Raw genomic sequence first — 11,844 nt, 5'->3', positions numbered from 1 at the left:
AACTCCTTCATAATTTATTAAGTAACCAATGAATACTAAGACAATTGATAAGTAATTCCCACGTATGGGTAGTGCGAACATTTATGGAAGAGTGACATATGTTATATTTAACTAAATCATCATGTTAATTAAAGTCAAAGACTGTTTTTGAAAGAGAACTCAAAAAATTGGAATCGCTCTAATACCATAATATTTAATTTAGGAACTTTCAAGCAAACTGGCGAGAGTAGGGATTGGTGGTGTTAATCTATCAATCTCTATTATATAAGGGAAGGGGGAGCAATGGTGTCCTCTTTTGAAATGCCTATTTTGTCCCCCTTCCCTTTCTAAATTACAAATTCATTCATAAATCAAAGGGGGCTTCAAACAAAAATACCAAAAATATAATTATAAAAAACTCTCACAAGTCAACTAAAATCATAAAATTGCATAATTTGCGTTATGCAAATCAATAAAAAGAGGCCAAGCTTTACAAAAGCTTAAAAATTCAGTTACAAACTACAACCTATGAAAAAATTGACTTGAAATCAAAGTGTCCACTTTCTTTACAATTTATGAAGTACTGTACTTAATTCAAAAATCAACTAAAAAATTATAATATTAAAAACCGTGAATAAATTCAATAAAATTTCTATTTTGTTCATAGAATTTAACTTTGAAAAGTAAAAAAAAAAACAAAAAGAATGGTGAGAGACTTAAGTGACAGAAACTAAACCAATCAAATTTTGCAACTAAAAACAATTATACTTTGTATGTCTAATGTTCAAATTGTGACTCTTATGCCGAAGAAAATTGAGTTTCTGTTTCGAAAAAAATTCAAGCACGCATCGCGTGCAAACAATTCTAGTACTAATATATTAAAAGGTGTTCCTCAATAAAGAATTATGCCACATGGCATTACTTCTTAGAGTTTTGACTTCATGTACTTCACTTATAATTAAAAAAATAAATAGATTATGCATAGTATAAATTTGATCTCATGAACTCAAGCTTGTGCACTAATGTCTTAACCAGTAAACCAAGCAATATTTGGTATTATAATTTCAATGTAAAACATTAATAAATGAAATAATTAAGTATCTAGAGGTTGCCCGGGCCTAAATACTAATTTTCTTATTTTATAAGATGCGGGAACTTATCAAACCTGCATTGAAACTAGAACTTGTCGAGATTAAACTTATTGGGATATATCAGACCTTGTTAAACTTGGAACTTATTTTTTTTAAGATGAAAAAACACGCTCTTCCACCTATGTAATTAAAGATATTAATAACTCTAGAAAAATTTCTAATGATAGGCTCCTATCTTGATAATTCTCAATGGTAGATTTAACTTCTTTTTCTTTTCATGGTTATGCCTTAGTTTTCCTAATTTACCCAAATGTAGCATTAAATAAGCTTAAACATTTAAATTTTATGTGTAGTTTTATTACTTCTGTTAAGTTTGCCTAAACCATACCAATCATAATTTATTAATGTCTAAACTTATAACTGACTAACAAATTTTTTTCCCTCCAATTTTAATTTCATTTTCACTCGAGCATAACCTCCCCTTTATTAAATGTGTTGGACTAATAAAATTAATTACACAATGGATTGGACTAATAATGTGACAAACAACTCTAAACATATACTTCCTCCGTCCCAATTTATTTGCTACATTTGCTTTATCACAAAGACCAAGGAGGGAGTAGGGACCATTGTCATAACAAGAATTAACAAAAAAGCAAATAGGTAAATTGTGGGACCTATGTACTACATATGGAAATATTTACAAAAACAAGGAGGGAGTGATGGCAAACTTGTAAATAAAGTGTGGGACCTATGTACTATACTTCCTCCGTTCCAAAATAAGTGAAACACTTGTCTCAAAAAGCTCTCACATAAATGAAAGAAGTGTTTCACTTATTTTGGAACGGAGGAAGTATATGAAAATATTTGCAAATGTAGCAAATAAATTGGGACAAACCTAAATGGCAAAATGTAGCAAATAAATTGGGACGGAGGGAGTACGTCACTTTTATATCCTATAACTTGAAACATAAGGCAAATCAATTAAAGTGGGGGATCCAAGTTGAGGTCAGGGAGCTCAGACTCTTGTGTAATAGGAGTACTTTCTTTCTCAATCTGCTTCTCTTGAATTTCTTCGGTCCTCCCAACATCAGGCACATGACAATAGGGTGTTCCACTTCCATCCTCCAGGCGATAACTTCCGGGCCAATAGTTACTTGTTACAGGGTGAGGGTACTGACTGCTGCTGCCCACGACGAGACTGTTGGAGGACCAAGCCCTACTAAAAGAGGGGTAGTCGGCTGCTGTGATCTGATGCTGCGCAACACCATGGGGCTGAATGACGGAGTAGGGGAACAACAGCGTCGCTGGATTCGCCATCATCATTGATCTCATGATCTCTTCTTTGTAAAATTGCGCTTCTTGTTTTTCCTTCTTATGAGCATTTTGATGCCCGCCTAAGGCTTGCGCGTTAAGGAATATCCTTCCGCAATATTTGCAAACAAAATATTTATGAGGAATAGATTTTGGCTTAGAAGAGGAGTTATCATAATTATTCTTAGAACCTTGCATATCCATATTATTCTCCCAAAATGAATATGTATAATGGGATATGCTATATGATGTAATAAGTATCAGAGGTTATATGAGCTGAACTGCTGAAGATATATATTCCCTTGCAATTGTTTGGGCAAGAAATTTAATTAATAGGCAACTCTGAAAAACAAAAATGAAAAACCTGCTTATAAAGTAGTGTTACTACATGCATGATGCATGGAGTAATAATTATATAGAAAAATGTGTGGTTGTCCTAACTTATATCCATTTATACATGTATTGCTATTGAATGAAGCTAGATTAAGGAAATTATTTCACATGAGAATACATGTAGATAGTAGGTCAAAGGATAGGGACTTGACTCAAATAGTTAGCTTTTTCATCTTTTCTAGCAAAGTCTAGGGATCAATTCGTATCCCAAGCATTTGCTTACGATTTGAAGGGAGAGGAGGGTTGGGGGTGTATGATTTGTAATGGGACTATGGTCGGGTAGTGACCCTGTGCGATCCGAGGGTAGTCGAGAGAATGTCTTCTTACCTATTAAACAAATAATAATAAAAACTCGGTCAAATGATAGCCCAATAGGATTAAGTTAAAAGAGATTTTATGTTTTTCAACTTTATTAGACAAGTGAGTCAATATTGGGAAAAAAATGTAGTGCAATTATTTAAAAAAAGAGAAAGATGAGGGTTCTAAAAGCAAACGAATTGAGAGATTAATTGAAGCAAGGAATTCTTGACTCACAGTAATTAAATATGGATTCCACAAACTGTGAACTACTCATTTAATAATATATGATTGACTTTTCTCTTGTTGGTAAAAATAAAAAAGTACTCCCTCTGTTTCAAAATATAAGGCATTCACGCTTTACGAAAATTTGCTTTGACCATAAATATCTCTCAAATACGATAAGTAAAATTATAAAAATTATACCGTTGGATTCGTCTTGAAAAATACTATAATAATATTATTTTTTAAAATTTTATATTAACATAAATTGAGAGTAATTAACGGTCAAAGTTCGATCTCGAAAATCGTGCATGCCTTATATTGTGAAACGGAGGGAGTAAGTAATTTCATTAGGCACAAAATTGTAGGTAAGGCATATCTACTAGGCCGAAACTCAAATATACCCTTACATTACAAGAATATACAACATCATAGATTTGATTAAAGGTTGACTGCATATCTGAGCTATAGTGGCTAGAATATACCAATTTAAGATTGACCTAGTCATATTCTTTTGACCTTGAGGTTAGGAATAGACCAATCCTCGGTATAAGGGGTAATTTAGGAGAGGGGATCCTCTTGTCCTCTCCCCTCCCTAAGTGTTTAGCTCACTAGCCTGAATTGAATTGACTCAGCAAGGGTTTTACTCGAGTAGGTCTATTTATCTTACCTATCAAAAAAATATATATAGCCCTAAAAAGATTTCTTATCATTTAGGGTACAAGAGAGTTTACTTCATCTCGCAATGTTTGAGGTATTGGTGGAATGTCAAATCTTTACAAAATGTATTAAAATGCGTGTAAAAACAAGAAATTATGTCATGTGACGCTTTTCCTAGGGAGTTTAAGTTCATGTAATCCATGTATAATAAAAAAATTAAGAAATTGCATAATATAGGGTTTGATCCCAAGACCTCAAGTACATATATTAAAGTTTTAACCACTAGGCTAAATTGTATTTAGTCTTATTATCATAAAGTATTATATTAATAAATGAAATGTTTTCTTACCCGAGGCATAGCCCAGGCCTAATAACTAGTATTGTATTTATAAGGCGTAAAATTATCTTTTCTTCACCTTTTCATCCCTCCCTCCTATACCATACACTTCAAGGTATTATTTTGGTGGGATAAGAAGTAGGGCATCTAATAGGGAGTGCAAAACTACCAACAAGGCAACAACATAGGGCCAACTTTTTGGAGAGCCCGAAAGTTTTAAAATATTTTTTAATCGTTATTTTCAAACCCAAGCTTTATTTTATCACAACAAATATTTTAATAATGATATATATTGTAGAATACATTATTTACAATTTTATAATAATATATGAATTATAGTTTTATATTTATGGCCCAACTTTATATTTAGCACAGGGGTCTCAAAATTTTAAAACTCCCTTGAGGGGTTTTTATCCCTATACATATCCCTAATTCCCTATGATTCCCTTTAGTCCTGACCCAAACAATATTAAGGCCCTGTGCTGAGGTCGAAAAAAGACTCCATAAATGTTATCGGTTTTTTTTTTTACAAGACCTATAATCTGTCTTAATGGTTCTAAATTGTTTAAAAAAATTCAAAGGCACAAATTTTTTAGAAATAAGGTAAAATTACTCCAATAAAATCTATTTTCTAAGTTCCTAAATTTCCCAACAATCGTGTATCATAGAACCATTATATTTTCATTTAGTTTACACCAACAGAACAACCAAATCCTAGAACCAAGATACACTCTCCAAGAAACTTCACAAGATAACAATAATAATGTTGATAAGTTCAGTAATAAGAGCAGCAAGACAAAAAATAATCAACCTCTGAAAATGCAAAAATCAACGAAAATTCAGAGAAACATAAAAGAAGATCAGATTATTCACCAAAGAAAAAGAGATGACGTCAGATGATGGACATACCAATAATTTCAAGAACACTACGAATAATACCTGAAATTCACCATTTTTAATTTACTTGCTTCAAGTTTCAAAAATAGTAAGAGAAAATTGACAAAAATTCGAAATACTACTGAAGAGAGTGAAAAAGAGGAATAAAAGAACTAATGAAAGGGGAGAGAGAGAGGGGGGGGATCCGGGGATAAGGAGAGAGATAGAAAGTTTAGAGATTTAGGAGGAAAACTAAGGTGAGAAGTACGGTACTGATGAAAGTTGCAGTTGAGTAGCGTGATCGTAAGAGAGAAGTACAACAACTCAACAAGGAGAGAGAACTAATTTTTTTTGAATCCTCTCTAATTGTGAGGCCCTATATTAAGTCCCACTTTGAACCAGCACAAGGCCGGGCCTGATTCCCTTCTATCTCTATCCTTTTCACTATCCCTTTGCATATCCATGTTCATACCCTCCCCTTTTTATCCCTACATATCCCTCCATTATCCCTGTGAACAAACATTAGTTAGAAGTAATAATGATTTGCCCAATAAAAATAACAAATTAATTGAAAAAATTATTGATTGAAGAAGGGTATTATGGAGCGAGGGAAATCCAAAAGTACTACTCCATTATGCGAAACACATGCAATATATTGTTTTAAAATATTGGCAACATATTAAGTAAAAAGACACTGTTTTTTTTTGTGTTTGCACCCGGTTCACCCTTCGAGCTACACCCGGATCGAGGCCAAGTTCGAGGTGGTTAGGTTCCATTCCTCTCCCAAGGGTGTTGTGGGGATTCGAACACGGGTCCGTCCTACCAAAGCCAGTCCCCTCACCACTGGGCCAACACTTACTTAGTAAGTAAAAACACTGGCATCACTAATGCTACCAATCTACCCCATGTATACTATGTGCTCAACTTTTTTCTCAATTATACAGATAACATACACAACTTGCATCTTCTATATTCTTTTCCGTGCTTCATGTGGCTGGTAATTTTTCTATATTGCAATTTGAAAATTACATGCATTGCGAAATAAGAAAATACTTAATATATATGCATGAAGTTTAATTTATCCTTAATCCAGAATAAGGTAAAGCTAATAAGTTGCAGATGCTTGCTCGAATTATCTACAAGAATTATTTAATAAATTGCAGATGCTTGCTCGAATTATCTACAAGAATTATTTAATAAATTGCAGATGCATGAAGTTTATCATGAATCCAAAATAAGGTAAAGATAATTGAATATAATGTTTGGGCTCTCAATAATAATATATAGGAGTAACTAATATATCGTTTTTGTCTATTATTAAACACTTCATCTTTTTTCATTCCCTTCTCTCTACTCCTTATTACGTTCCAAATAAGTAGAAATATATGGGAGAACAAAGTTTTGAAAAATTACGGCTCCGTTTGGTAGGGCGTAAAATGTTTTCCGGGAAAACTGTTTTCCTCTATTTTTAGTTTTACATTGTTTGGTTGGTAAAAGAGTGTAAAATCATTTTCCCTTCGGGTAAAATTACTCTCCTAATGATGGAAAACCATTTTCCTTTCAAAATGAAGGGAAAACTATTTTCCATATCTCTCTTGTACATCTCTCACTCCTCCTACTCCTTACTTTCCCTTTCATTTTCCTTTCATTTCATCATTTTTCTTACATCGAACCAAACAACGGAAAACTAATTTTGGAATTGTGTTTTCCATTGTAAATTGTTTTCCATGAAAATCATTTTACACTGAAAATGTTTTACGCCCTACCAAACGGAGCCTACATGAAAAAGGAAATTCAAAAAGAGAACTCACATGATGAGTTGAGAGACAAGAATAGTCCTTTACCATCTAAAGTACTAAAATAATATCTCTACAAATATAATTTGAAACTTTAAGTGTTACAACTTACAATACTAGCTAAAATTTCTTATCGAAAATGATGCTGCAATAATTACGTCGCAAGAAGTAAAACGCTTATTATAACCGTCGGCAAAGTATATACTCCCTCAATTCTGCATGTACCTAAGCATAGATTAGAGGGAGCTTTTACCTACCATGTGTACAATTCTAGCTTATCAATATGGTGCATCATGCGAGATAAGCATTAGTTTCACTTAATATAATTAAAGTTGTTAATAAGTAAATCCTTAAAAAAACATAGATATAATTGAAGATGGTATAGTAAGAACAAAGTTTTTGAAAGTTCAGGAGAAACTTATATCATTTCAACAAACAGAATACTCTGTCAAAAAAAAAAAAAAAAAAAAACAGAATACACATATATTCACATGATACAAATCATTAAAAGCTAAGATATAAAAAGATCAACAATGGAAATTGAAATTAATAAATTCAAATTAAAAGAGTACATTTTTGTAGAATAAAACCAAATCATGCTTACACATATCAATATACATAAACATATACATATATAATATACTAATCCAACAACATCTTACATGGAACAACAACAATTACTGAAGAATTTTACAAAATCATGCTTACACATATACATACACACCACAAATTCTTAATTGGGTGTAGCCGTTACACCATAATTTATACTGTAACAACCCACAAACCACCGCTTCTTTTGCAAAAAGAAAATCAAATGACATGAAATAAATAACATGAGATTCATGTCATTATTTTTATACATAGTCCATGTCATTCTTATTGGAGTCTATGTCATTATACTTGTTATACAACAAGTTATGGTGTAGCGTGCTACACCCAAAACACAATATATATATATATATATATATATTAATATATATTATATATATATATATGCATGAACAATTAGTGAAGAAATTAAAGCCAATTAATTAAGGATATATAAGAGTATGGTGTCAAGGAGAAGGATCCAAGTTGAGATCAGGCAACATAAAGTTTAATCGGCGTTGATCATGATATTTCTCAACCTGAAGCTGCTCTCCGGTGTTTACATCAACATCACCTTGATGAGCTTGCAATTGGTTGGTGATCAATTGAGCAGGCACATGATAATCCACTGCTCCCTCATCCAGGCGATAACTACCTGGCCAGTAGTTAATTACAGGGTGAGAATTACTGGTGGAAGAGTAATTAGACCAAGAAGTTATCTGGTGTTGCGCAAGACTATGAGGTTCAATGAAGGAGCATGGCATCAACGGTACGCCAAAGCTCGCCATCATCATCATATTTCTCATCTCTTGTTTTTGATTCTTTGCTTCTTGTCTTTCCTTCCTGTGAGCATTTTGATGGCCACCTAAAGCTTGTGAATTCAGAAATTTTCTCCCACAAAATTTGCATAAGCATATCTTAAAAGGGAGAGATTTCGGCCTATCTTCATCTTTGCGGCCTGTCATTTTTTACAATAATAATGCTGTTCTACTATATACCATATATAATAGGAAAAATTGACAATAGAGGTCTGAACTTTGGACGATAATTTTTAAAAGGTTTGAATTATTGATTAACCTGTGTAGGTCTCAACTTTAGGGGGTCTTAACTTTTAACGAGCCTCGATGACTTAAAACTGACGATTTTTTTTAAAATTTCACCTAGTTCCTACTTCCCTCCGTCAATTAATCCTTCTGGTGTGACCCAAGTTTTACAAGTTATGACCTATTAAGCCAGTTTCAAGTCACTAAGGCCCCCTAAAAATTAATACCCCTAAAGTTGAGACCTACAAAAGTTAATCAATAGTTCAAACTTTTTAAAAGTTATCACCCAAAGTTGAGCCTGTCAATTTTTCCTATATAATAATGGACTTAGGCTAAATGTAGCTGGATGTAAAGAAACTGAATATTTTCAGTTCCCTCTGCTAGCTAGGTCATGAACCCTAATCAATGAGCCTTTCATATTCCAACTTCTATCATGAATAATTGAATATAATGTGTCGTTGGCCGTTTGGCCTTTGCATCTTTTGTCCTACGTGCCGAAGAAAATATCAAGTGTAATAGTTCTATGTCAGTATGAAATTCAGTGTATAGGTCCTACATAATGTAATTAATAACTTTCCGATCCTGTAATTTCCTTATTGATTTAATTTTTTTTATTTACTGTATTGTTGCTTTGAGAATAAAGTTACTAACTTTGATCGATTATTATTTTATAATTGAGATATAATCATGTGTGATCTTGTTAGATTTTTCTTGACGTGTAGATTCATAATATCAAATTTTTATAATTTTTACTTAAACGAAATAAGAGATATTAAGAATTAAATAATGTCTTAAAAATCGTGCACAGCAATGTAACAAATAAAAAAGCAGAGGTAGGGTGCCTTCTCTTCACCTTGATAAATTAAGTTTCAGGTCCAATAAGTTCAGGTCAGTTCAGATAAGTTTCAATCAGGTCCAATCAGGGCAATAAGTTCCAATCAGGTCTATTAAGGTCCAATAAGTTTCAATCAGGTGCAATAAATTTCAATCAGGTCTAATAATGTCCAATAAGTTCCAATCAGGTGTAATAAGTTCCAATTAGATCTATCAGGTCTAATGAGTTTCAATAAAGTCCAAATAGTCAATGATCAATAAACATTATTTTATTGTTCATATCACTATTAGCTGATTATGTTATTATTAGAATTTTAATTAAAGTACCACGGTGATTATATTATACTTGTATTATTGTCTATATATTATTTTATTAAATAATTGTATGTTTGTCTATTATTTTATATTATTCATATTGCTATTAGCTGATTATGTTATTATTAATTTTTTTAATTAAAGTACCACAATGTATAGTATTATACTTGTATTATTGTCTATTATTTTATTATTTATATTACTATTAAAAGACTATTAGATATATTAGTGGTGAAAGTTGTGTATAGGCGAGTATATAAATAGTATATTTTTTTGTTCAATTATTTATCATAAAAGATAATTAATAATAATCATTATTTTTTCAAAGAGCAAATTTTAATACTTATTATTTCATAATATATTTTGAGGGGTAGTATTTATGTTAGGGGTAATATTTATGTTACATCTCATCAATTTTTTTGTCTAATAAGGTCAAATAAGTTATAATCAGGTCCAATAAGGTCTAGTAAGTTTCAATCATGTCCAATAAGGTCTAATAAGTTTCAATTAGGTCCAATAAGGTCTAATAAGTTTCAACCAGGTCAATAAGTTTCGATCATGTCCCAAATAAGTTGAATCAGGTCTAATAAGTACAATTCAAGTCCAATAAGTTTAGTTCAGGTCCAATAAGTTCAGTTTAGATAAGTTCAGGGTTATTCAGATGAAGCGAACACACCCTTAGTAATTTTTTTTTTGAGAGGTCCTTATTGATTTAGGGTGAGTTTATCCCTCAGACCCAAACCCAACCTTGAACTGTGCCACATCAGTTTTTCGCTAATTTTTACCTACTTTTTATTCTTCAAACTCATTCTAGTTTTACACTTTATCCCTCTTACTCTCTCCATACTCTCCACCAAAAGTTTAACATATTATTTTATATTTAATCTATTTTATGTTTTTTTCTATAATGTTAATTACATAATATGACGATAATATATAGTTCAGATATTTATCGACTATTATATCATTAAAATTACAATTTATGTAATTATTTATTTAAAATTTTGATGAGTTGCTTGAAAGTCAAGGTCCAAAAATCCTGAATCACACACTTACAAAAGTTCTTCAAGCATGTAGTGTCGTACATCCACCAATTCGCACGTATTCATCTACGACATCACCTGCCACTCCATAAGCTAATAACCGAATGGCAACAACACATTTTTGAAGTGGGACAGAGATTTCCTACCAATAGCATCAAGTCTTTGTTGGAAATATTCAGAATGATTTTCAAGAGCATTGAAGATGCAAAGAAATAACTCCTTTCTCATTCGAAACCTTCGGCGAAATTGTTGTGCACTATACACCGAGTTGCTTGAGAAGTAATCATTGCATATGCGCTCATTCCCTTCCTCACGCTTTCTTTTTGTGTTTTTTCTTTTCTTTCTTGTTTTAGTAGGGTTTGAAAGTGATGTATCTTCAATCACATGATTTAGGATATCATGCATCTACTAAACCTATGAAAATGTCACTCTTCATATATATGAATCATATGTTTGATTATACAATTAATCAAAGGTGTTGGGAGGATTGAAGTATGACATTATTACTATGCCTTGAGGTTTATATTTTTCAGAGGATTCGTGGAAATGTTGCTATGAGAATTTGAGCTCAGAAATGGGTAAATATATAGAAGTTGTAGAGGTTAATAATTCAATGCACAATATTCAAATAACTTAGTGAGTACTACAACAATAATGCATTGGTCTTTGGCACAATAATTCAAAAAAAGTGCAATGATATCTGATAAAGTTAATGAAAGATGGATGCGAGGTAACAAGTCATGCATTAATATAGACTTTGAGGACAACTGATCATTGAAGTTGGAATCAATTCACCATTATTGTTTTGATTAATATTATTATTAATATTACAATAATTATTGTACTCAACATTAATAGAGAAAATAATTAATTATTATTAATATTAAGAAATAGCATAAGTTCATGAAATAGAAACATGCTTAAGTGAAACATAGCTACAATATATTAAAACAACATAAATAAACATTAATAAACATAATCAAATTCAGCAAGTTAAAAGCAACCTAATCATCAAAAGTCCATCCATATTTTTTTTCGCAAGTTATTGCAACTTCT

At 31.7% G+C, this 11,844-nt stretch overlaps 2 protein-coding genes across 2 annotated transcripts; both read right to left on the bottom strand.

Moving 5' to 3' along the window:
• Positions 1-2,054: 2,054 nt before the first annotated feature.
• LOC104885426 (zinc finger protein 7) lies at positions 2,055-2,588 on the bottom strand. Its single transcript, XM_010670120.3, has one exon. It carries the CDS (start codon positions 2,586-2,588, stop codon positions 2,055-2,057), a length of 534 nt encoding a protein of 177 aa, XP_010668422.2.
• A 5,432-nt stretch (positions 2,589-8,020) lies between these two features.
• Positions 8,021-8,518, bottom strand: LOC104885142 (zinc finger protein 6). Its single transcript, XM_010669848.3, has one exon. It carries the CDS (start codon positions 8,516-8,518, stop codon positions 8,021-8,023), a length of 498 nt encoding a protein of 165 aa, XP_010668150.2.
• Between the last annotated feature and the right edge of the window lie 3,326 nt (positions 8,519-11,844).

Source organism: Beta vulgaris, chromosome 6, assembly GCF_026745355.1.
Source record: "Beta vulgaris subsp. vulgaris cultivar EL10 chromosome 6, EL10.2, whole genome shotgun sequence".
Classification (NCBI taxonomy): domain Eukaryota; kingdom Viridiplantae; phylum Streptophyta; class Magnoliopsida; order Caryophyllales; family Amaranthaceae; genus Beta; species Beta vulgaris.
This window is presented reverse-complemented; position numbering and strand designations above follow the sequence as displayed.

Coding starts and splice junctions, on each gene's coding strand:
- LOC104885142 (XM_010669848.3), bottom strand. CDS start 8,518: ATGACAGGCCGCAAAGATGAAGATAGGCCGAAATCTCTCCCTTTTAAG.
- LOC104885426 (XM_010670120.3), bottom strand. CDS start 2,588: ATGGATATGCAAGGTTCTAAGAATAATTATGATAACTCCTCTTCTAAG.